Here is a 27700-nt window from a genome sequence, read left to right on the forward strand (position 1 = left end):
AACCTCTTGGATTGAATTCAATTACAGAAACGTTTCCGTGAAATCAATATTCAAGTTTGGGTAGGTTAGGTTAGGATAGTTTAGGTTAGGTTAGGTTAGGTTAGGTTAGGTTAGGTTAGGTTAGGTTAGTTAAGGTTGGGTTAGGTTAGGTTAGGTGTTAGTTAAAGAAGATTACACTGTTAGCGTGGAGGGTGTTGTATACCGATTTGAGAGTAAAACGTGTTTTGTGACATGAGAAAAGTAATTGCGGTGGATTTTCTCATTGAACGACAATCAAATGATCCTGACGTGCTCATGATCAACTATCACACAGTCACAGTTCAAAAAACAAACAGTAGACTTAAATCTCGGTCCATAACCTCTTGGATTGAATTCAATTACAGAAACGTTTCAGTGAAATCAATATTCAGACGTTTGACCAAGTACTAGATCCAGCATTGGTGTCAAATGTAATGAAAAATCCACAAAAATTTATCGAAAAGGCACAAAATTGGTAGCTAACTGGGCACAAAAACTCCTGAATTCTTAGCAGAAGGTTACGCGCGTTTAGTTTAGGTTAGGTCAGGTTAGGTTAGGTTAGGTCAGGTTAGGTTAGGTTGGTTAAGGTTAGGGTTGGGTTAGGTTAGGTCAGGCGCTAGTTAAAGAAGATTACACACTGTTAGCGTGGAGGGTGTTGTATACCGATTTGAGAGTAAAACGTGTGTTTTGGGACATGAGAAAAGTAGTTACGGTGGATTTTCTCATTGAACAACAATTGAACGAATTGAGCTAGAAAACACTGGAACGGCCTCCTTATAGTCCCGATTTGACGCCATGTGACTATTATTTTTGGTTCCATTGAAGAAAGTACTTGGTAGACTGCGATTTGAAAACAATACGGAGGTAAGAGATTTCGTGCGCGAATGGTTATGTAAAAAACGCGAGATTTTTACGAAAGTTCCCGAACTCAGATCTATAATTCAATCAAATTATTTTTTATCAAAATTCCGGTTTATATACGATGAAATTTAATTTATTTATCTTTAACTGACATATTGAAAGAAAATAATGTTTGAAATTGCATTATTGTCTAACCTAATCAACGTATAAGCAACGTTCTTCTTTTTTTTTAATTATTCAACGGTAGTAATATGTACCATCGACAGTTACATGTGAAAAAACATATGACGGTTTATAATAAACATAATGACTTCGTAAAAACACGGAAAATAATAAAAATTATAATTATAATCGTAATTTTATTTCTTAGGAAACCAAACTCGAAGTTTTAATTCGATTTAGAAACCTTTCTGATAAAAAAGAAGAATTCTATGGAACTATGGAGGGTAGAGGTAAGGAGGAATATTTATGGATGAAAATTTGAAAAAATATCATTCTATAAACGGCAAATTATAGTTCGAAGACTAATGTAGCAATTGGAATATTTGTTTTAAAACTATTTCCACTAGCTTCTAAAGCGCCATCTTTTGGATACATTTACCTCTACATTCCATACATGAAACTATATAAATAACAGGTGCTGTCAAATTATTCTATTAATGCGTAAATGACTTCCTTGCTACGTATATATTTGAAAATATATTATCGAACGAGATGACCCTGTATAAAGAAAATTTGTGTAGTACAAAGAGTAATCATGTAAAACGGCGTATATAACATCTAATAAAGCACGTTGCGTAATAAATAGTGATTTTTCTTAAAAAGAAAACAATTTGTGTAGGAAATGTAGGTGTTAACACGGGAAAAGACCGCCATTTTGCCGTTTATACTAATTTATTGGGTGATTTGCGAAATAGTCGACGATATCTTAAGTATACATCTAAAATTAACACGAGAAATAGATAAAATAACGTTTATCGATTTTATTACTAATAAAATTCGTTTGGTTACAACTGAATTTGGTTCAAATAATTCAAAACACTTTCGGCCATTACATAATCGAATTTTACGAGCAATGATCCAACCGGATATTACCGCTTTAATTCCACTTTTGTACAAACCCGCGATTACCTGTAGCAGTTATTTTATCAGCGATGACACAACTAAAATAAAGATTTAGAGAAAAAGGATGGTGGTACAAGAAAAATCTCGAAAGTTACCACCATATTTTTCCAGAACCATTTAATTTAACGGCATCGTAAATATCGACTGTTATCTGTTGACGTTTCCTATAGAAAATAGTATAAAATTACTTCTGTAACCAAGCGAATATATATAAACATCGTTAGTCAGGTCGCTTCTCGACCAAAACTAATTTTTTCAATTTTAAACGTTCATAATAAATATTCGGAGCTAATTTTCAAAACAAGAACGTTTTTAGGATAAAGTAGATACGAGGGTTGTTATACGAGTGCTATTTGAGTTGTTTACATATACTTGAAACATTCATCTTGGTTCAAAAATGAAATTAAATCGTGGACATTTTCGTACGATCATTTTCTATGACGGTAATCATGCAGTTGGCTGAATACCTTTTTAAAAGATATTTCTCGTAATTAAGTTAGGTTAGGTTATCACCCTGTACAAATTGCTCTACAAAACAACAGTTTAGTTCTTAGCAAAAATAAAACATTTAAAAATCCAATACCCATTGTTTTTTAAAATAAATTTGGCAACATTGGTCTTAATAAATTATTAGTTCGGTTGCTAAGACAGTAATTTTTTATATTAGGTTATAATAATGATAAAAGCATAACAATCGCCTCGACTAACAAAAAATCTGAAAGTGTACGTTTTAAAACGATAAACAAGAAATGGTAATTTTAATACAAACGATTATCTGTATTTAAATAATCGATATCTAATGCTATCTCGGTATGACAAAGTTAATGCGGACACTTTATATGTAAGTACTGGTATCAACAAATAAATTTGTTTATGCATCACAGAACGATTTTAATGGGGAAAATTCGAATTTATTTGTTTATTGTGTGTTAAAGTGTAAATTTCATCAAAAAGATACGCCGAGATAAATACGATAATCTAATTAACAAACATATAAAAATAAATTTCAATAAAAATGTATTAGTTTTTATAATTCACTTTTTGGTTAATGACCCACTATACGAACCATAGACAAAGTAATTGTAGTTCGATGAAATTCGTTACGGTAGAGCTATATCTGTCAAGTCTTCCTATTAATTTCTTATATCGTACTTCTTCCCTCTTATTTCACCAATTCCGCACTGTGGAACAACTTTTCCATATAGAAATTATATATATTTACCAGTCTAGACTTATTATGTCTGATACGAAATATCACTTTAGAAGGTTACGTCAATTTATAATTTACTACCAAACTTTTTATAATACAATAATAATAATAATTTATTTATCAAAGTAATAGCGTTAGTATTCTCTTATTAACGCGTCGGATTGAAAAAATCTTTTTTTCTACTTGGATAATCTTTACACTGTATCGAACTGATAAAAAAATTAATATAGATCTGTGGAATCCGTCAAGGTTAAAGAGTTGATTTGGAGTTCGATCAAAAACGGTAATTCGTTACAGGTGAATACATAGTAGATAATGATCGAGGAATGGCTATTGAATCGCTTTGTTCAAATAAGAAACGGCATTCAAAATCATTGAAGAGAAGCTTATCTACCGATCGGTATATAACTATTCTCAGTGCTCGGAACTCAGAGGTCAATCAGCAACTGTCCTTAGATGCGCAAGATAATATCTTAAACCATTAATAACCACGAATTGTTGCGTTGAATACCTATGAATATAATGAAGTCGTAATGTAACAAAAAAATCAAATATTTACAGGGTGCTGTAAAAAGAAAAAATTTATAAATTCTCAATATCCCACCATAATTACAACAACAATTATCTTGATGTTTTATCTAGATAACGGCTAAAATGTTATTAAAAAAGAAGAAGAGTTAATTTTTTTATTGCAGAGAAAAAGTCAAATTTATAAATTCAAAATTCGTTAATTTTCGAAATGTTTACTAAATAATGGCGAATTTTAATTTTTATAAACAAACTTTAACAGCTACTTTATCTCTCATTTCGAAAGATCGTTTTAAGGTCGACGTTAGTGGCTTTGATCAAGAAATTATCGATATATTTAAAACGATTCCCTCGAAATTTTATGGTAATTATTAACATGTATTACGTTCCAAATTTAATTTAATATATTTTAGAACCTAAAACGCGTTTGTGGAACTTTTTAATAAGCGATTATGATTTATTGTTATTCAAACTACAAAATTTAAAAGACAAATTAATAGTAGAAGGTATACCAAAATTTGCTCTTAATTGTGTTAAAATGAAAGAACACGAAATCGAAATTGATTTTAAAAGGCTGGATCCTACATTAAATGCCACGCTAATGCCGTTCCAGATTGAAGGATTGAGGTAATGAAAGAATAAATTTCAATTTCTTCAATTTTTCTTAGATCTGTTAATATGTTTTTGTCAATGCCAATTTTTACATGTTTTTTAAACTAATTTTGTATCGTAAGAAACTTGAGTAAAATAAGGACGATTTAAACAAAAAAAGATAAATTACCTCAGTTTTTTAATTCCTAGACCATTTATACTTTTTTATAGCTATTTAAGTCTCTTCTGATGAAAAATTAGTTTTTAAAACAGTTCAAAATTGACTGTTAGACCCATTTTCGTCATATTTTGATAAAGACCGATATTTTTTTAATCTGCTTTAAGAAACTACTTTTTTATTTAGATAAACTTGAAATAAAGTTCATTTGAGAAGAAAAAAATGATGAATTGCCTCAGGTTTTTATTCCTATGCCCCTTTTATACTTTTTTTATAACTATTTAGGTCTGTTCTGATGAAAAATTAGTTTTCAAAACAGTTAAAAATTGACTTTTGGACCCATTTTGATAAAGACCGATATTTTTTTTCAATCTGTTCTACTCTTCTATTTAAATAAATTTAAAATCAAGATGATTTGAGAAGAAAAAAAAGATGAATTACTTCAGTTTTTTATTTCTTTGACCCTTTTATACGTTTTTATAGCTATTTAGGTCCCTTCGGATAGAAAATCAGTTTTTGAAACTATTAAAAATTGACTATTGGACCCATTTTGGTCATATTTTGTGGAAGACCCATATTTTTTTAAACCTTATTTAGAGAATCTTGAAATAAAGATTATTCAAGGAGAAAAAAATGATAAATTAACTCAGATTTTTATTTCTTACACGCTTTTATACGTTTTTATAGCTATTTAGGTCTTTTTTGAATAAAAAATAAATTTTAAATCAGCTAAAAATTGACTTTTATACCCATTTTTATCATATTTAGACTGATATTCTTTCAATCAACTTTGTGAAAGTTTCTTCAATCAGAATAGACTTAGAATCAAAAAAATAGATAATTTTTAAAAACCTTATGGTTTCCTATTTTCAAGATTTGGGATTGATAAGAACGGTAGATGTTTAATAGCAGATGATATGGGTCTAGGTAAAACCTTTCAAGCATTAGCTATTAGTAACTACTATAGTGAAGACTGGCCACTTTTGATAGTCACTACATCTACTATGAAGTAAGTTAAATCAGCGCAAAGTGATACCATTTTAATATTTCTATTTATTAGGACGCAATGGGAAGAAACAATTGCAAATTATTTACCATCTGTATCAATTTTACAAGTCCAGTACATCGTATCCGGTAAAGATTACATAGGGGACGCAAAAATCTTGATAGTATCCCACGATATGATGTCTCGATGTTTGTCAAAATTATTAGAAAGAAAATTTGGTGTAATAATAATCGACGAATCCCATATCCTCAAAGGCTACAAATCTAAATGTTACCAATCCGCTTTTAAGCTGGCTTGTACAGCAAAACGGATTATTTTACTTAGTGGAACTCCAGCCCTATCCAGACCAAGCGAACTGTATACACAATTAAATTTAATAGACAAATCTTTCTTTGGGAATTTTTTTATTTATAGTAAAAGATATTGCGATGGAAAAACGACTAAATTTGGTTGGGATCATTCAGGTAACTCGAATCTTCAAGAACTAGAAGTTATTTTAGCTAAAAAATTCATGATACGTAGGACTAAAGATCAAGTTTTATCAGCAATACCAAATAAAAAACAAGAAATCGTCGATTTGGATACAAAAATATCGAAACTTCCCGAAGAACATAGGAAATGTCTTATGGATTTAGAAGAGAAATATATCAATCAAAAGGGGGCTGGAAAACACGCTTTACTATTAACTTTCTTTTCAGAAACAGCTAAAATCAAAATACCGGCTGTATGGTAAGTTTATTTAACTACAATTCTTTTTGATTTGATGTAATATTTGTTGTTTCAGTTCTTATATTTTGAATATGTTGGAACGAAAAGAGAAATTCTTGATTTTCGCTCACCATCAAGTTATGTTGAACGCAATAGAAGACGTAGCCAAAAAGAAATATGTTAAATACATCAGAATAGACGGAAATACCACAAATGATCAACGAAAATACTACATTTCAAAATTTCAATTAGATAACAATTACATATGCGCGATATTATCTATTACAGCCGCCAATGCTGGTATCACATTGACCGCTGCTAAATTTGTGATTTTTGCGGAGCTCCATTGGAATCCTAGTGTAAGTATCAAGTTTTTTTTTAGAACTCATCGTATCCAGAAATCTCCTATCTCTATCCATTTTGGCCAAAAGTTTCTTATGTGAACCTTGGTCACTTTTTTGAGCTTTGTGTAGACTCGGTCTCCATTTTATTACCCCTTTAGCTTGTTTACCAACTCTATCCATTTGTGTCCATACATTTTTGCCAAAAGTCTTGTTTGTTTTTAAATATTTTGTTCCTTAAGTGGAATTTATTCACTATTTCGAGCTTCCTGTATAATAAGCTCTAGTTTTCTTACCCCTATATATTTCTGTCTATCCATAGGCTTGTTTTTACAATTTTCCACCCCTATTTTTTCCAAATCTATCTCTACCTCAACCAACCGTCTCGACTTTGGTCTACCTCTATCATTTTATCATCATTTGAATCCCTATTTCTGATCTAACTCTTCATATATGTCCCAGTTATCTTAGTCTTCCTTTTTTCATTTTCTTTACCATATTTTCTTCCTCCACTACTTATATTTTCTCTTCTTAATAAAAAATTTTTTTCTCTATTCCCAGTATCATTTTGTCCCCTTTCTTCATTATGATGGGTCTATTAGTTGGTTTGTATATTTTAAATTTTGTTTTTATTATTTTTTTGCTCTATTTGCTACTTGTATCTTCTCTTTTATATCTATTCTATCTCCATTGTTCTCATATATTATTACATTTAATTTAATTACTTTTTCAACTTTTTCAACAATTTTCTCATTTTTTTATAATTCCAATATTTGGATTAAAAAAAAATCAATAATTTCAAGTTTTCTTAATTTCTTTACACATTTTTTTTTTTATTTTGTTGGGTGTATATTTTTGAAAATATTTTTTTATAGATCATAAGTCAGGCTGAATCCCGTGCTCACCGTATAGGCCAAGGACAGGAAGTGATAGTTCGATATCTTCTAGCTCGAGGAACAGCCGATGATTCAATTTGGCCTCTTCTACAGGAGAAACAAAGAACTTTGAATGCTGTAGGATTGTGTCCGGATTCGTTTAAAGAAGTAACGGTTTCAAAACAAAAAGTTAGTGATAGTTTGAATAGTGCTGTGGGTTCAAGTGATAGTGATATTAGGAATTATTTTACCCCTGAAAAAAAGAGGAAAATCGATCGGTTAGATGATATTTTTGATGACGGTTTCGATGATATGCTCAGTAGGAGTACAAGGGAAGCCGAGGATATGTTGAATGATGGATTAGATGACATTTTCTGTGATGTTGATTTTTAGGTACAGTACTTTATATATTTTCATTGAACGAATATTGATTTTGTGATTTTAAATAACACTATAAGAAAAAAAATACTTCTTCGGATGATATATACAATTACAGGAATAGAAATGAAAAATCAAAATCACAAATAACTTTTTTATTAATTTATATACACTTTGGTTGCATATATTTGTTCAAAAAACTTGATTAAATAGAGCTACAAAAGTTTTTACTAAAAATCCTTTTTCACTAACGGGCCCTGTATAACATAGAAATGGGTAAAATTTAATAAGTGAGATGATAAAAGTACAAATATCTTCAAATATTATTATGTAAGAATTCGCACAACATACATTTCAAGGCTGTGGGTCATTTGAACTACCACATGTCTATCGAATCGTGAAGATCCTATTAATTAATGTCTAAATGGCCTAAACATCTTCAGGTACTAGTTTCAGAGCAAGTAAAAATTGGTACAACATACGTTTTAGTACTGTGGGTCATTTGAACAACCACATATCTATTGAATCTTGTAGATTCTATTAATCAATTTCTAAATGGCCTAAACATCTTCAGGTATTAGTTTGAAAGCAAATAAAAATTGGTACAACATATGTTTTAATACTGTGGGTCATTTGAACTATCGTATGAAATCTACCGAGTGTATTAATGTCTAAATGCTTTAAATGCATTAATTTAAATATCAATAATTCAAATATCTTCAGATTTTGGTTGGAGGGCAAGTAAGAATTTGTTCCATATATTTTTTATGGCTTTAAATCACTTGAACTACAATATGATGTCTACCAGGTTGTAGAATAGCTTGATTAATGTCTAAATGGCCCAAATTTAGTAATCAAAATAATAAAAGTTCAAATATCTTCAGGTATTATTGTGTACCGAGTTGTAGAGTGTATCAATTTAGATCTAAATGGCTCAAATTTAATAAAATAATAATTTAAAATCAAAAATCTTCAGGTTATTATTGGAAATTAGTACAACATAGATTTTGCAGTATAACATGATATCTACTAAGTTGCAGAGTGTATTAATTAATGTCTAAATGGTCTAAATTTACTAATTTAGATGTTAAAAATTCAAATATCTTCATTTATCACTAATTAATTTGAATGTATGTTGAAATTCACATGGGTGGCACTACAAAACACATTTTAAGGTAATGGATCATTTGAAATACCACATAACATCCACCGAGTTGTATAGTACATCATTTAATACCTATACGACCTAAATTTAGTAATTTTGAATATGGAATATTCAAAAATCTTTAGGGTTTTAGTTGAGGGAGATGTAAGAATTACTACAACTTACATTTTGTAGTATAACATGACATTACTAAGTTGGGGAGTGTATTATTTAAAGTCTAAGTGGTCTAAATTTACTAATTGAGATGTTAAAAATTCAAATATCTTCATTTTTCACTAATTAATTTGAATATATGTTGAAATTCACATGGATGGCACTACAAAACACATTTTAAGGTAGTGGGTCATTTAAACTACCGGTATAAATAAATATTTATTATAAATAAATTATTCTGTAAAGTGAATTATGATTTATGACGTTTTTATTATTAGAAAACAACATTTATTTCAATTTATGTACCAAATTTACTTATTAATTTACTATGGACGTTTTCGTGTATTTTTATTTGGTACTGGTATTTGAACTTTTCTTTACAAATTTCACATTCGAAGAGTTTATCTTTGGAATGTTTTCTTAAATGATGAACGTATGTAATAGCAGTTTTGCAAAACCTCCTACAGAAATTGCAATGTCGTTTCGTTATATCGAATTTATATCTAGCAAAACATCCGTGGTTTTTGTAAACTGAATCAAACCGAAATAAATTTTTACATATTTTACATTTTCTATTTTTCCTTTGATGCACTGTTAATTTATGTACCCTCAAAGATTCCCTAGTTTTGTAGTGTTTGTCGCATAAATCGCAACCGAATGCGCGAACTTTGGAATGTGTAAAACTGTGTTTTCTCAATATAGATTGTTTTTTAAATCTTTTATCGCACAGTGTACATTTAAAAGGTCTTTTCTCCGAATGTATAGGCAGATGTTTGCTTACGCTTTGTTGTGTACGAAAAGCCTTATTACAAATTTTACAAAAATAATTTTTAACATCAGCATGAACGTTCAAATGATTCCTTAGGTCTCGTTTCGATGAAAACAATTTCAAACACAAATCGCATTTGAATTTTTTATAATCTGTTTGATGGCGTTTCATGTGAGCCTTCAAATACCTGGGAAATTCAAAAGTTTTACCACAAACTTGACACGAATAATCTTCTCTAACGGATTCTTCTAAATGATTTTTCCTGTGGTTTTCCATCGATTTTTCATCGTAAAAAACTAAGTTGCAAATATCACAAGACCTAAAAATTGATAAATACTACAATTTCCATTAAAATTTAATTCAATTAGACCCTTGGAGACAAAAAAATTCCCACCAATGAAAAATACCATATTAAAACCTACCTGGGTTGATGAACCTTCTCAATATGATCCTTCAAGCCAAAATAAAAAGTTTTATTACCGCAGTATTCACAAATTCCAGAAGATTTTTGATCTACATGTCGATTTCTATTTGTAAATTCATCGGAAATAAATGAATCGATATCTTTATGTATAACCAAGTGCTGTTTCAATGCTTGTTGACTAGTAAAACTTTCTTTACAAAAATGACATAGAAAAGACCGAAGAGTTTCATGCATTACTCTAATGTGACGTCTTAAACTTGTGGCGGTTGCAAAAGCACCCTCACAAATCTAAAATACAAAATCCCTATATAAAAAAATTGCCAAAATAACAAGAAATAGCAAAAAAGGGGTTGCATACATTTACAACACAATCCTAAGACTCAGGTACTGGTCAAAATCAATTTAAATTGCACAAATTATATCGATTGGTAAACCAGAAAAAACCCAATCAATATGTCATCTTACCATCCAATAAACCTGCCTCCAACAATGTCAAAATTACTCCAAATGGAATAACCAAAGACTCACTTCCATAGGAATAGAGCCCCAGCCATCAATTTGGATTACGACCCAAATATTTGACATTGCAACAATTCCACTGACTCTGGCAGTAAATGAAACCCTGGAGAACAAAAACTATATACTTTTCTGCTGTTTTCCTTGATATCGAACAAGATTTTCACAAGGTGAACCAAGGAGTATTATACAAGATTAAAAGAACTCTTCCCCAAACTACTACCTACTTTTCCAGAAGAAAGTTAACAAGCAAAAGTACAAAGTTTTGGCCCTAAGTTCTGCTGATGACACAGTCATCTTCTTGGCTAATCAAGAACCAGAAACAGTAACAAAGAATGTTCAACCCCTTCTAATTACAAAATTTGCTACAAGAATGAAGGGTTAAAGTAAATGAGAGCAAATCAGCACAAGCTACATTCACCTACTTAAGGGTACATGCCCCATAGATAATACAGAAATACCACAAGAAGATAGTGCTAAATACTTAGGAATCCAACTTGACAGGAAACATTGAAAAGAAGAAACAACATAATAGTAAGAGAAAGGGAAAAAATCTAAAGTCCCAGAAAACAAAGCCCTTATCTCCAAGTCTGTCTTCAAGTTATATGGAATTGGGCTGTGGGATTGCACTTCAAAATCTAACATAAATATCATTGGGGATCCCAATCAAGAATACTTCGTGCTATCTATCAAATTACACCAAGTACGTGGACCTGGGAGTGCCCATAATACAAAAAGTTATCCAAAAGAGGATCATAAAACTAATAAACTCACCCAAATCCTTTACTAGAGGAATTGTTAACTCCCAAAAACACAAAAAGACTTTTAACTCACTCAAAGAATGTAACTAAATATTCTGATTGTTGATAAAACTTTGTAATAAAAATATAATAAGAAGAGTTAAAATCGGTAAAAGTAGGTCAAACAACCCCTAAAGTCGATATAATAAAAATAAGAAACAGAATTATATTTAAAAGTGAAACATTTTGGAAATATTGGAACCCTAACCTTACACTTGAATTTTTTCTCCCCTGTATGCACAACTTCGTGATCTTTCAACGTAGATATTTGCTTGAAAGCTTTACCACATTCAGTACACATATAAGGTCTATCATCACTATGAACCCTCAGATGTAATTTGGTTTCTCTTAAACTTGGAAACGTCCTTTCGCATTCAATGCATTTAAAAGGTTTCGCGCACATATGCTTCCTTACGTGTCCCACGAATTGGAATTTGTTTTTAACAAATTTTTTACAAATAAAACAAGTGTGATCTGTAGAATGGATCATTTTGTGGATTGTTAGTTCACGCTCGTTAATGAAAACAGCTTCGCATTCTTTACATAATTGATTTTCGGTAGTCTCTGATTCTATAATTTCTACTTTTAAAACTTTATCGCAAGAATTTTCGTTCCAATCTGTATTAGGATAACAATCAATTGGTTCTTCTTTGATTTGAATTTCTTCTATAGGGAAAATATTTGGTTCCATCGTATTGTTTTTATTCATTAATCTTTATCACACATTTAACATAAAAACAAATAATTGTCAGTCTTCTATTATAACTGATAGCTTATTAGAAAGAGTCGCGCTCTAGAAGAGTATTTGATGTGACATTTGAATCATAGATCTATATATTTTCAATAATCAATTGATGAATTTCAAGAATCTATATAGTGAATAAATCATCTTTTAGATGATTTGTTATTAGGGAATAAAACAGTGGACAAAAAAATTCATAATAAATATAATAAAAAATGAAGAATTTTTAAATAATCATACCATTGCATTTTTTTAACATAAAAGTCTATGGTCTTTGCCTAAACCATCGAATTATTGTTGTATGTACGAAGCTAATCAATTCTAGAACTGTACTGTGCATAATGATTCGGAATCAGACCCTCGAACAAAGCTTATATAAAGAATATCTATAAATGTTGACATGGTTCAGTGTAGATGATTAGAGACGAATTAATTCTATTTTAAAAGTTAGGGTCCGCGGTACGCGTAATCTTCACTGCTATCGAGTCGTGCTAACGTTAAACATTAATAGTAACATTACTATAGTGATATAAACTTTTCATTGGATGTGAATATTTTTATTAAAAATTGTAGTGAAACGATCAGCTGTTCGAGTGGAAGCATTTGTTAAACTTCGCGTTTACTCTTTTGGGTAATGTAATCGCATTACCTCTTCGTAAACATTTATATTAAACGTTTATAGATATTGTAAATCTGGCGACTGAAATTAGATATCGAATTGGAATGAGACTGATCTTAAAAAAGTTTATTATTCATACATCTTCAGATCATTTCTCAGAGGACTTTGAAAACGCCATAATTTAGCTTTTTTATTCATTAAATTATTTCAAACGTATAATTACACAGAAATTTCGAGGTTTCCCTTCGTATTCCGTAAAATAATATACATTTTTTGTCGTATAATATTTAAAAAGGAAATTACAACAACAATGTCTTCAAGGACACAATACAATGAGAAAGAAGAATGCAAAGGTGAGTTTTATTTGATGTCATGATTAAATATAATTAATTTTACTTGAGAATAGTTGAGATGTTTTATATATAAGTGTCTAATCATAAAAAAAATTTTTATGGAAGATCCAAAGTTCAAAAGATTTCTCCTGACCTAAATCATCTTAAAATGTATTCGTAATTTTCCGATATGTTCAAAAATGATTCCTATTTTTAATTATTTGAATGTTTAGTTACTTTTGTGTAAATTTTTACATTTAAGTATTAGGAACAATAAAATTAATGGCTCTAAATCATAAACAATGTCAGTATAAATTATAGTCATTAAATTAACCATCAACAAACAATTATTGTTTATTTTTACTCTATAAATATTTTATTTAAATTATAATTCACAAGTCAGCAGAAATTTTAAGGTTTCAGTTCTAATTAATGAGAACTAACAACTAACTAACCAGGACTGCTCAATCGAAAAATTTCGGAATCTAGGTTATGTTCGTGACGTCACTACATATCTTAATTGTTTTATTTTTTAATATCCTTTCATTAAAAAAAAACAAGTTCATGTGATTAAACTATACTAAAATAAGAAAGTAATTGCTGAAGAATTATATTAAGAAGATAAGTAACCCAAAAAAACGATTAAATATACAGTGTGTTCATATAGTAACTTAACTTGTTTATGTTAAGATTTCTTTCAGTTTTACAAAAAAAAATAATCAAAAAGTGTTGATGTCATGGCCTTATAAAAATATCGACTATAAAGTTTTTAAAAATAATTTAATTTTATAATGCTGACGCCTTTTGTGTGTTGACAGAACAAATTTTCAGAAAATTATTTTTTACTTTCAATATAATACCATTGTTGACAAATTATCGTTTATTATTTTATTAATGGAGTTTATGTTGAAAGAAAAAATTATACAGACATTATTTACATTATTTTAGTTATAAAAAATTTAAAAATCAATTTTTTTCATTTTTTCAACGTATTTAAGAAAAAAATAAGACGTAGCTTTGGAAACCAATATTTTTTGGTCAATAAAAAATCCAAAAACCATATATAAAGTTTTATTCGAAGAATGTATTTGTAACAAAAACGAGAAAATAAAAAACAATTGAATATCATAATTTAAACAATTTTTATAAATAATTAAACAATGTTAGGTCAGTATTCCACTTTTTCGTGCATTTTTATCAACCAAAAAGTGTTGAAATAAATTATAAAAAACATTTGAGTAGATTTAAAAAATTAAAAGTTTCAAATACATAAAACTGAAGTACAAAAAAACAAAAATTTAATTAGAAATATTGCTGCGAGAATAAGTTGACACGTGGCTAACCTAGAAAATTCCAAACAGTGACGTTTGTAAAGTTAACCTGGTATTTGCTTCTTCTACTTAAAATAGGCTTCAGACGGTCCTGCATTATTTGAAGTTCCAAGCAATGTTTGGTATCGAATAATGGCGTCTGATTTATCTATGGTGGAAACACCACATATTAAATTATTATTATTTGCTGTAAGTTTTTTTACATATATACAGCCTTAATGGATGACGGTTACTATACCGGGTGGGCAAATAAGAACCGCCGTTGGCCATTTCTCAGAATCGTATCATATTACAACTTGGGGGGAAAAAATTATAAAATTTACCCAATTAAGTATAAACAAATTCTGCGAATTTTTTATTCCACAAGGGTTAGTCTATCTCTTCAAATAAGAGATGGAGGATAGTGGAAACCTTATTATAAAAAAATGTCTTCAAGTCCGGTTCTGCTTAGCCCATTTTTATAAACTTGATGTGGTTTGAAAGATACATAAATTCCAAGCATTTTAATTAGTAACGTGAATGCTAGAGGGCGTAGTTTCTGTCTGGACACGAGAAGTCGTTCACGCGATTGGTTGGCCTTGAGCTAAGAAATTAATGGCGGCTCCATTAAGAGAAGTGCGTGAAACAGTGTCTGTTCAAATGATCGAACAAAGGGACATGTATTCATAATATGAACATTTTCCAAAGAAAATAACATTTATAGACATGAATAGTGAAATTACAAAAAGAAACGAGTCAAATGACAATTTTTACTTATTTGATCAATATATTGCTGTTATATTACTAATTCATGTGTGGTGTTTACATTCGCAAGACCACGTGACTGGAGAGACCGACGCTGCGCGCAAGCGCGGGCGCCATTAATATCTTGAAACGAGACAATAGAGGACACAGAGTCCAGTACAGGAGCTGCAATATATATTAGATATATAAAATTTGGTGATTTGAATTTACTAGTTTTCAATTTACAGTTATGACATTTATTATTAATACTATTCCATTATTCTTCTTCTTTTTCATATGTGTGTTTATAGAGTTGATATTTACTTTTCAAGAATATTATAACAAAATCAGCTTTTTTTTTCCAAATTATATCGTAAATATTCTGCGTATTATAAATATATCCAGACAGTTCTCGAAACAAATTATTTTCAGTTTCCCAGAAAATCCAACTCGTAAATATAAATCGAGAGTACAAAGTTCGTTTTTTTGGCATACGTTCAAAATACAAAGTCACATTTATTTTTGGGATCAGTATAACGTCGAATGTTTCGTATTAAATTGAATATATTACGAACAATAATCTAAAACAGAGGTTCTCAAACTTTGTTTCCTCGTAAATCACGTTTAAAATACTTATTACTAGTTTTAATTGATACATTTAAGCAAAATATTCCTAAAAAAAATTAGATCTACTATGAAAATTCTATCTACTATGGAAATTCAAGTACACTAGCGTTGTAGAGCTTCCCTTGGACCCCTGAGAGTACACCTGGATCACTTTGGTAATCACTGATCTAAATAGATGACCTATAGGTTACTTGGAACATGAAAAACTGATTGACGTGGAGTGTTTATTGTTATTACGTTCCGTGTCAACAGATTCTTAATTTTAGCATCGACCTAAATAGTTTGGTCATTTTGTAAAACAACTCTAATTTCCTTAAAAAAATACTTTTATTATTGATTTGTTTATATTATATTAAATATAATAGGAAATTAATTATCATTCCGTTATATCTTGAAATATAAGAGTTCTGTTTTCGTTCTAAAATTTATCTATGGATTCTCGATAAGCTACGAGCATAACAACGATTTAAGGTTTATTCCGACTAATTCTGTTTGTTCAGTTTTGAAGTGTTTTTAAATCTAATAATGGCCTGTATCTATGCAAGTAATTTGTATAATTTATTACAGTCTACTTTTTTGTTCAAAAACCAAGTAAATTCTTTTTGATATTTTAAGAGTAATTTTAAACGTTTTCGCGTTTTACCTAATGAAAAATTTCTATAAAAACAGCTGATACTTTTTATGAAGACGAATAGAATTACTAACCTTGAACTCCATAGACAAGAATCAAATATTCGTTTTCGTCAGTAGTAATAGTAAATTGTTAGCTTCACATTTTAAAAGAGGGGTAAAAAGTTTTTAAAGATTGAAAAGGAATGAACTATATGTTACGGGGGGTATTAAAAACGTTCTTACGACTTTTTTTAATACTATTGTAAATAATTAGGACAGTTATTTTTGTCCACATTTCAATGTTATGTGTTTGCGAAAAGTGTTTTCAATTTAATATATAAACAAATACTTCAAAACGTGCCAAAAAATTACAGATTTATACAGATAGATAAATACAATTTGATAACAACGTATGTAATTATTTATATCTTATTTTCAATGTTCATTTGAATTATACTTAATTATCTTGTTTGCCATCTTCTTACCAAGTAAATACGTTCGATTGTGACTCGGAATTTTTTTGCTACGAGTGTAACAAATTTTGTTATACGGGGGCTGTTTGCGAATTATGACAGATAAATGCAAAACGTAATTTCTGGAAATTGACACAAAAAAGGAAGAAAAAGGTTCAAATTTTCAGAGAGGGAGGGGGTAAAAATGAAAGTTAAAGACAGTAGGGGGGAATAGGAGATAGGAGGGGAGAGGTTCTAAAGCTCGAAGATATAAAAGGAGAGAAGGGGAAAAGAGAATGAAAAAGGGAAATTCAGAAAGAGGATGGGGGGTAAAGAAATGTTTTGTTTTCTAGAGATAGGAGGGGAGAGATTTTGAATGTCAAAAAGAAGGGACATCGAAAATAGAGAGAGATAAGAGTAGGGGTGGCAAAAAATGTCCCCTTTTTAAAGATAAGGGAGAAAACAGTTTTTGACATTTAGAGAGGAGGGAAAAGGAGATATATTCAGGGTGAGGAGGGGAGGTAAAGAAATATTCTGTTTTTTAGAGATAAGGGGGGGGGATTCAGATATTCGAAGAAAGGGGGGGGAGGAATGTAATCACTTTGAAGTTCCTCAGAGATAGGGGAGGAAAGAGATACTGGAAATCAGATATAAAGAAAGAAGAGGAAAATGGGATGTGAAAAGGAAATTTAGAGAAAGGGGAGATAAAGGAATGTCATCTTTTCGAAGATAGGAGGGGGAAAGGGATTCTGGAATTTAGATAATCGGGCCGAAGGGAGGAAATAGATTAAAATTACAGATATTCATAAAGGAGGGTGGGTCGAGGGGAGTTGAAGAATATTGCATGGAATATAAGAGAAACTATTTTGGCAATAACATGATTATTTAATGGACACACACTGTATATATTTATTTAACTAATTAAGGATTCAATTTTCCTCGTATAAAGATTAACTTGCTTTGCAACCTTAGGAAAATATCTCGATTTGACACGAGTTCAAACAATGATAAATTTCGTTATCAAAAACATATTTAAACTTTATCACTACGCAAGAAAAAAATATGTGTTGGTGAATCTAAACATATATATACGTCTAGTGCAAAGTTCTCTGTTTGTCGGTATCGTTTCGAAATTGTTACCATGTACTACTTGCATAATTTCGACTATTCCATCTTTAAATAATTAATTTTAGAACTATTTACGTCATCGTTGTTTAAATAAAAATTCGATTCTAAATTTATACCGACTAGAAACTGAGTGTACAAAATTAGTATTTCGTCATCTCCAAACCGCCATTGGGATTTCTACTGTTCACAGAGTGCCGTATTTATTTCCAATTAACATAGCGTTAATTATTATAATTGTTACTATTGAAATAAATTAATGTCATTAATAAGTGTAAAATGACTGTAAACACGTGTGGTTTTATTTAAAAAAAAAATATATGAGAGAAAAAATCAACGAAACGTATTTATATACACACGAACGATTTCAAAATGGCGTCGGCAGATTTATATTTATGATTCGTTGCAGCGTTTCTTAAGGGGAACTGGTACACGAAAAAAAAAAAAAACAACATCAACACTGAATTAAAAGTAGTTTTAATAATTTTTTGGACTCTTGTTAGGTACGTTTGATCTACTTGATTGGTTATCTGCAAAAAATTAAGGATTGTAGTAGCACACCGAAATGATTACCGAACACTCTGTATACGAAACGTTCAAAACTAGTCAAATATTATTCTTTTTGAAAACAAAATTATCAAAATATTTACACAATTCCGATAAAAGAAATGCGATAACAGATATTTCAAATACGAAATTATATTAACAGGTTATGTTATTATTTTATCACAATCGAGTCTAGATTCTCATGTAGTTGATTATAAATAGTGCCGATGATGAATAATATTAAGAATCGTTATTGTTGTACAGGTGCCCAGGCGCCGAAAACGAAAGTCTTGCGACAATTCGGGCCGCTTCTAGTGGCCATGGTAGGACTACCGGGTAGGGGAAAGAGCGTATTGGCGAAAAGATTATCCAGATATTTGAATTATACCGGAGACAAAACTAGAGGTTTGTAATAATTAATATATAAGTTGGTATTGTACAATATTTTGAAAAAATAACTTTCGTCCACTCCATTTAGGTATTTTTCTCCCTGTAGATGTTTCCGGTGTCACTTGGTAGTATCATGAACCAAGTGGTTCATTAAAAAGAACAAATTCAGTACCTACTATGTCATTTTGAACAATTTGATGCAAGTGTTTCATTAATATGATGAAATTTAGTACCTTTTTTGTTAGTTTTGACTATTTGAACCAAGTGTTTTATTAATAGTATCAAATTTAGAAACTTCTTCCTAGTTTTGGACAATCTGAACTAAGCGCTTCATTAATGTAATGAAATTCATTACCTACTATGTCATTTTGGGCAATCTGAACCAAGTGTTTCATTAATACGATGAAATTTAGTACCTCCTATGTTATATTGGACAATTTGAACCAATTGTTTTATTAATAGTATCAAATTTAGAAATTTCTTTTTAGTTTTGGACAATCTGAACTAAGCGCTTCATTAATATAAGGAAATTCGGTACCTACTATGTCATTTTGGACAATTTGATGCAAGTGTTTCATTAATATGATGAAATTTAGTACCTTTTTTGTTATTTTTGACTATTTGAACCAAGTGTTTTATTAATAGTATCAAATTTAGAAACTTCTTCCTAGTTTTGGACAATCTGAACTAAGCGCTTCATTAATGTAATGAAATTCATTACCTACTATGTCATTTTGGGCAATCTGAACCAAGTGTTTCATTAATACGATGAAATTTAGTACCTCCTATGTTATATTGGACAATTTGAACCAATTGTTTTATTAATAGTATCAAATTTAGAAACTTCTTTTTAGTTTTGGACAATCTGAACTAAGGGCTTCATTAATATGATGAGATTCGGTACCTACTATGTCATTTTGGACAATTTGATGCAAGTGCTTCATTAATAGGATGAAATTTAGTACCTCCTATGTTATATTGGACAATCTGTGTGAAGTTCATTTTGTATTTGATAAGCTTAGGACAATTCATATGCGGGCGCAAACTTAGTGAGCACTAATGTAGTAAAGTTTGTGTTCTCTTGTTAAAAAATAACAAGAAATTTGTTGAATATCAAATAGAAACTAAGATTGTCAATTTTCTTGAATAAATGTTTTATTGGAGCCTTGGTATACAATTTCATATACATATTACTAAAAATCTGCACCTAGTGCTTCATTGATGGGATGAAATTCAGTACCTTCTTTGTCATTTCGGAAAATCTGAATCAAATACTTCATTAATATGCTGAAATTTAGTACTTTCTATGTCATTTTGAACAACCTGAACCAAGTGCTTCATTAATATGATCAAATTCAGTACCTACTAGGAAATTTTGGATAATTTGAACCAAGTGTTTCATTAATATGGTGAAATTTAGTACTTTCTATGTCATTTTGAACAACCTGAACCAAGTGCTGCATTAATATGATCAAATTCAGTACCTACTAGGAAATTTTGGATAATTTGAACCAAGTGTTTCATTAATATGGTGAAATTTAGTACTTTCTATGTCATTTTGAACAACCTGAACCAAGTGCTTCATTAATATGATCAAATTCAGTACCTACTAGGAAATTTTGGATAATTTGAACCAAGTGTTTCATTAATATGGTGAAATTTAGTACTTTCCTTGTCATTTTGAACAACCAGAACCAAGTGCTTCATTAATATGATCAAATTCAGTACCTACTAGGAAATTTTGGATAATTTGAACCAAGTGTTTCATTAATATGGTGAAATTTAGTACTTTCTATGTCATTTTGAACAACCTGAACCAAGTGCTTCATTAATATGATCAAATTCAGTACCTACTAGGAAATTTTGGATAATTTGAACCAAGTGTTTCATTAATATGGTGAAATTTAGTACTTTCCTTGTCATTTTGAACAACCAGAACCAAGTGCTTCATTAATATGATCAAATTCAGTACCTACTAGGAAATTTTGGATAATTTGAACCAAGTGTTTCATTAATATGGTGAAATTTAGTACTTTCTATGTCATTTTGAACAACCTGAACCAAGTGCTTCATTAATATGATCAAATTCAGTACCTACTAGGAAATTTTGGATAATTTGAACCAAGTGTTTCATTAATATGGTGAAATTTAGTACTTTCTATGTCATTTTGAACAACCTGAACCAAGTGCTTCATTAATATGATCAAATTCAGTACCTACTAGGAAATTTTGGATAATTTGAACCAAGTGTTTCATTAATATGGTGAAATTTAGTACTTTCCTTGTCATTTTGAACAACCAGAACCAAGTGCTTTATTAATATGATCAAATCCAGTACCTACTAGGAAATTTTGGATAATTTGAACCAAGTGTTTCATTAATATGGTGAAATTTAGTACTTTCCATGTCATTTTGAACAACCTGAACCAAGTGCTTAATTAATATGATCAAATTCAGTACCTACTATGACATTTTGGATAATTTGAACCAAGTGTTTCGTTGATAGGATGAAATTCAGTACTTTCCATGTCATTTTGAACAACCTGAACCAAGTGCTTAATTAATATGATCAAATTCAGTACCTACTATGACATTTTGGATAATTTGAACCAAGTGTTTCGTTGATAGGATGAAATTCAGTACCTGCTATAACATTTTGGACAATTTGTTGTAAGTGTTTCATTGATAGGATAAAATTTAGTATCTTCTTTGTCATTTTGGACAATTTGCATCAAGTGTTTCACTAATAGGATGAAATTTAGTATCTTCTTTGTCATTTTGGACAATTTGCATCAAGTGTTTCACTAATAGGATAAAATTTAGTATCTTCTTTGTCATTTTGGACAATTTGAATCAAGCGTTTCATTAATAGGATGAAATTTAGTATCTTCTTTGTCATTTTGGACAATTTGCATCAAGTGTTTCACTAATAGGATAAAATTTAGTATCTTCTTTGTCATTTTGGACAATTTGAATCAAGCGTTTCATTAATAGGATGAAATTTAGTATCTTCTTTGTCATTTTGGACAATTTGCATCAAGTGTTTCACTAATATGATAAAATTTAGTATCTTCTTTGTCATTTTGGACAATTTGCATCAAGTGTTTCACTAATAGGGTGAAATTTAGTATCTTCTTTATAATTTTGGACAATTTGATGCAAATGTTTCATTAATAGGATGAAATTTAGTATCATCTTTGTCATTTTGGACAATCTGAATTGTTTCATTGAATTTTTGAATGAATTATTTTTTGCAGTGTACGATATAAGCGCCTACCGTCGAAAACACGTCAAAGAATACGGATCGCACGAAATGTTTAGAGCCGATAATTTACCGGCTTGGCGTATACGTCAAAAGAGCTTCCGTGAAGCTCTAGAAGACGCCGCCGCTTGGTTACAAGATTCCAACAACAACGTTGCCATTTTAGACGGACCGAATGTATCGAGAGGTCAAAGACAAGAAATTTACGATCTTATTTACAAGCAATTAGGATTTAGGGTTATGTTCATCGAGTGCGTGTGCGAAGATCCAGTATTATTAGAAAGAAATTTCAAGGTAAAAATTTTGTTCGTCATATTGACCCACCCAGTATATTGAAAATCGTTTGTTTTTTTTTGTTATTAGGAAATATTGCGGTATAGCTCCGATTATCGCGATATGGCTACGGAGGAAGCGTTGAAAGATTTGACACACAAAATGGCACACTATCAAGCCCAATACGAATCGCCGACACTTGGTAGTTTGTGGGAACTACCTTGTCCCATGGTAAAGATATTAGACGATGGAGACGGCGGTATTATAGCTCATGGAGTCAACGGACAAAAAGAAAGCAAAATATTAGCTTATATTTCAACCCCGAAACAAAAACAACAAACCCTCTATTTCAGCAGAGTAAGTAATTCGACACTATAACATCACCTAACAAATTATTCTTATATACAATATAATGAGAACGACGGTGGACATTAACCATCAAGTGTTTCATTAATATGATGAAACTAAATATTTTTGGACATTCTGTACATAGTGATCTATTAATATGGTTATATTCACTAAGTTCTATGTGATTTTGGATGTCTTGAACCAAATTCTTCATTAATAGGATGAAATTCAGTCCTTCTTTGTCTTTTTAGACATTTTGAACAAAGTGCTTCATTAATAGAATGAAATTGAGAACCTTTTACGTCTCAATAGACAATTTGACCCAAGTGTTTCATTGATAGGTTGAAATTTAATATATTCTTGGTAATTTTCAACAATTTGAACAAAATGTTTCATTAATATGATGAAATTTAGAAACTTCTATGTAATTTTGGACCTTCTGAACCAAATGGTCCATTGATAATATGAAATTTAGAACCTTCTATGTTATTTTGAAACTTCTGAGCAAAGTGTTTCATTAATGGGATGAAATTTAATACATTCTTTGTCATTTTCAATAATTTGAAGCAAATGTTTCATTAATATGATGAAATTTAGAAACTTCTATGTAATTTTGGATCTTCTGAACTAAACGGTCCATTGATAGGATGAAATTTAGAACTTTCTGAACCGAGTGCTTCATTAATAGGATGAAATTCAGTACTTGCTATGACATTTTGGACAATTTGAATAAAGTGCTTCATTAATATGATAAAATTCAGTACCTTCTTTATTGTTACCATGAATTTAAGTTAATTAAATCTCTTTGTAGCACGGCGAGAGCGAATACAACGTTATCGGGAAGATTGGAGGTAACGCGAGACTTTCTCCAAGAGGAAGAATGTACGGGAAAGCTCTCGCCAAACATATACACGCGTTAAATCTACCAGGTCTCCAAGTTTGGACGTCCACGTTACAAAGAACAAAAGAAACGGTTGCCGGTATCCAAGCTCCACAACAACATCTACCAGAATTAGACGAAATCTGGTCGGTGAGTAAAAATTCTTACTAATAAGCAGTAACATTAATTAATACTGTGAGTTTCAGGAGGCAGTAATCAATCCCGAGGCTAATGGAATTTTTTTTTTTTTTTTTGATCGCTGATTTTTGTTTTAGGGCGAATGCGAAAGTCTCACGTACGAAGAACTACAGGAGCGCTTCCCTAAGGAATTGGCATTGAGGGATAGGGAAAAATTGAAGTACCGTTACCCGCAAGGTGAATCCTACATCGATGTGATGTGCCGTTTGATACCGGTCCTGACTCAACTCGAATGCGAAACCAACGTCCTCACCATATCCCACCAGGCGGTTTTGCGTTGCGTATTGGGATACTTTTTGGAAACGCCGCCCGACGAAATACCCTACATCCACGTTCCTTTACATACCATCATCAAATTGACTCTAAAAGGACACAGTTACAGCATGGAAACTGTCAAAATGGCAATAGATTGCGTCGATACCAACAGAGCTAAACCTTTGAATTGTTCCGAGAATAGGACGGCGGCAGAGGCTCTGCTAACTCTACCGAAACATTATGATTCGTTGTCGAATTTGAATAATTTGATGTCGTGTACATAGCTTATGTTGGGAAAGTGTTCTTTCATCTAGCGTTGAATATTTATTCGAAATGTCATAGATCCGTGTTACCCAAATGTGAACTTTTTTTCTCAATCCACAGATCTACTGATAAACTTGAAATTACAATCATAAAAGAAGAAAAATCCCAATTGGATTTGAAAAAAAATATCAATTAATCGAATTTACCCTGTATACCGAACCTAGAAGAAAGAAAAAGTAGATTAAGATCTAAAAAAAGACCCTTTAAGGCCCTATACCAAACTCTGTCATGTTTATCTCAATGTTTTTACCCTTGAAATTTAATTGAAAAACTTGCTTAGAGATTTGAAGTTAGGGGATTGAGTTACCCCTGAAAAATATTTAGTTACCTCTTGAAACCTAGTTGCAAAAGGTTATAATTTTGAAGCTGACATATTCAATTACCCCTGAAAAATAGTTGACTTTGACCGATTCAAATTGATGAAAATCGGTGCAACAGCTTTCAGAGTTATAGAAAAGATACATAAAAAATTGAATCACTCCTGAAAAGGTTATAGGTTTGTAATAGGTACCCCTGAAATACAATTTGAAATGATAATTGTAAGTTAGCAGATTGAAACCAATTGAAAATCAGAATTAAAAAACTGAGTTAGTTATAGAATTGACACTGAAATATTGAGTCACCCCTGAAAGTTACTTAGGGTTAAGTTTGATGTTACCCCTGAAAATAACTTCAAAATGAAGGCTACAAGAAAAGTTGGCAGATCGAATCCGACTGAAAGTAGGGATTATAGGATCGAAAATTTGTTTTAAGTCACTCCTGAAAGTTATAAGTTTGAGGTTAGAATAATGAATCGCCCATGAAAATGATTTGACAATTGACAGATTCAAATTTAATCGTTGACGTTTGCATTTGGGTGACATTGATTGTACTCATCAGTTTAAAATTGCTTCCTCGCAAATATTTGTAGTGATTTTATTAAAATTCTCTTGTTCTAACAGTTACATTATCGAGAATGAAGATAATATGTCGTAATTTTCAAAATCTTCTTTAGGTGTTAGAATGGAGCTTACTGTACCTTGTATTTGGCTTCTTCAGCCAATTTAGTTTCATATAATTGAATAATCGACAATTTGATGAAAGAAAATTTCTTAATGATAGAAATTTATTTGTCGTATTAACCATTCGATAATATATTTTTATATTGTGACTGTTCCCTGTATAATTATTGGATTAACTGCAGTTTTTATTTAAACAGTGTGTTTATTACTTTCAAAAATTACTATTTCAAAGAAAAAATAATAAAATAGGTTCTGGAAAACGAGAAGATTGTGATTGAGAAGAAGAGAATAAAAAGCTTGTAGGAACAGTGAGAAGAAGCTTACTGTTGAGATACGATAAAAAAAGTTGAAATACAATATAGAGATCATAATATGATGATAAAAGAGTAGGGAGTTTACGTAAAATTGAATGGAGAAGACTGATGATGTGATACGAAAAGAGAATCCGTTTAAATTCTTGTTGATTTTTGAATTTTTATATATTCTATTATAAAAGAAAACTGTGGTTAAACCAATAAAAAAATTACTAATAATCGTCACAAAGTGAGTTTGAAACGGAAAGTTTGTACTAAGAATTTTTCGAAAATATGTAATACTACATTAGTATTTTTTTTAATTATTTTCTGAATAGTGGTTAGCAAACTTTACATTGTATATGATACTATGACTGCAATATATGTTTGAAAATCAAATCCCATGTTAATTCACTTAAATCCACACCTGGAATTAAAAAATTCCTAAAATGTAATCAGGATCAATGTAAATAGCCATAGGAGATGAGAAGAGGAATAGACACAATTGGTCGATATAAATGTGTCAGAAGAAGAATAGGGACAATGGATGAGATATAAACGTGTCGGAAGGGGAATTGGGGCATTGGATGGGATATAATGATGTCAAAAGAGAAAGGAAGACTTGATAAAGATGTAGAAAGAGAAATATAAGCAATGGAAAATATGTACCAAAGAAAATTTTATAGACATAGAATTGAGAAGATATACCGAGACACTTGAAGGAAGAGTAATAGAGACAATGGAGGAGATATAAAGGTATTTGAAGAGAAATATCGCCATTGGAGGAGATATAAATATGTAAGAAGAGACAAAAGCGTTAAATGTAAGTGATAAAGACGAGTAGAAATTGCAAATAGATAAAAGCAATAAAAGAAAGTTATATAGACGAGTAAAAACAGAATAAAATAATTAAAAAATGTAAGGAAATGTTGCAGGAAGGATTTAGAGATTATTGAAGAGACATTCAAATAATAAGGAAGATAAAACGAAAGATAAAGATGTCAGAAGAGGAATGGGGATAAAGAAGAAGCTGTCAAGTTGTAGTAACAAGAATATAAGAAATGGAAGGCAATAAATATGCGTGGAAAGGACATACTGAGACACTTAAAGGGCTATAAATATTAGAAATAAAAGGAATAGATATATAGAGGTGTTGAAAGAGAAATCAGGACATAGGAGGTGATATTAAATTAAAATTATAATATTGGAGAAGGTATAAAATTATCAGAAGAAGAATAGATACAATGGGGAAAATATAAATGTGAAAGAGATACAGAGAAAATGTGAGAAAGAGAAAATCAAAAAGAGAAATTGGTAAAGACGAATAGAATGATACAATAATGGTACGAGGGGATTTAGAGTCACTTAAAGAGATATTCAAATAATAAGGAAGAGAAATTGAGACATTGAAGGATAAAATTATGATTCCTGAAGAAGAATTGAGACATTTGATGAGATAAAAAAGTGTCAGAAGGGAAATTGGGACAATGGAGTAGATATAAAGGTGTAGGAAAAGGAATATAAACAAAGGGACATGTAAGACGAGTAGAAAGAGCATAAAATGATACCATAATGTAAGGAAAAGATGCAGGGGAGAATTAGGGGATATATTGAGACATTTGGGAGAACTATGAATATAATGGTGAGATATAATGACACCAAAAGAGGAATTGAGGCATTGGTCGATATAAAGAAAAATTTGAAGAGGAAGACTGAGTGGG

At 30.5% G+C, this 27700-nt stretch overlaps 3 protein-coding genes across 3 annotated transcripts; 2 read left to right on the forward strand and 1 right to left on the reverse strand.

Moving 5' to 3' along the window:
* Positions 1–3879: 3879 nt before the first annotated feature.
* LOC130449430 (SWI/SNF-related matrix-associated actin-dependent regulator of chromatin subfamily A-like protein 1) lies at positions 3880–8056 on the forward strand. Its single transcript, XM_056787237.1, has 6 exons — positions 3880–4106; positions 4156–4369; positions 5386–5520; positions 5572–6246; positions 6302–6584; positions 7442–8056. The coding sequence occupies exons 1-6, from the start codon at positions 3968–3970 to the stop codon at positions 7832–7834; spliced, it is 1839 nt and encodes a 612-aa protein (XP_056643215.1). The 5' UTR covers positions 3880–3967; the 3' UTR covers positions 7835–8056.
* LOC130449431 (zinc finger protein 808-like) lies at positions 7960–12424 on the reverse strand. The gene is made up of 3 exons (XM_056787239.1): positions 11855–12424; positions 10329–10618; positions 7960–10225 (listed from the first exon to the last, which is right to left on the reverse strand). Exons 1-3 carry the CDS (start codon positions 12353–12355, stop codon positions 9436–9438), a joined length of 1581 nt encoding a protein of 526 aa, XP_056643217.1. The 5' UTR covers positions 12356–12424; the 3' UTR covers positions 7960–9435.
* Positions 12425–12750: 326 nt separating this feature from the next.
* Positions 12751–26378, forward strand: LOC130449433 (6-phosphofructo-2-kinase/fructose-2,6-bisphosphatase-like). The gene is made up of 6 exons (XM_056787242.1): positions 12751–13360; positions 19020–19160; positions 22403–22701; positions 22771–23037; positions 23840–24058; positions 24184–26378. Exons 1-6 carry the CDS (start codon positions 13318–13320, stop codon positions 24643–24645), a joined length of 1431 nt encoding a protein of 476 aa, XP_056643220.1. The 5' UTR covers positions 12751–13317; the 3' UTR covers positions 24646–26378.
* The last annotated feature ends 1322 nt before the right edge of the window (positions 26379–27700 follow it).

This window comes from Diorhabda sublineata, chromosome 10 (assembly GCF_026230105.1).
Source record: "Diorhabda sublineata isolate icDioSubl1.1 chromosome 10, icDioSubl1.1, whole genome shotgun sequence".
NCBI classification, from domain to species: Eukaryota; Metazoa; Arthropoda; class Insecta; order Coleoptera; family Chrysomelidae; genus Diorhabda; species Diorhabda sublineata.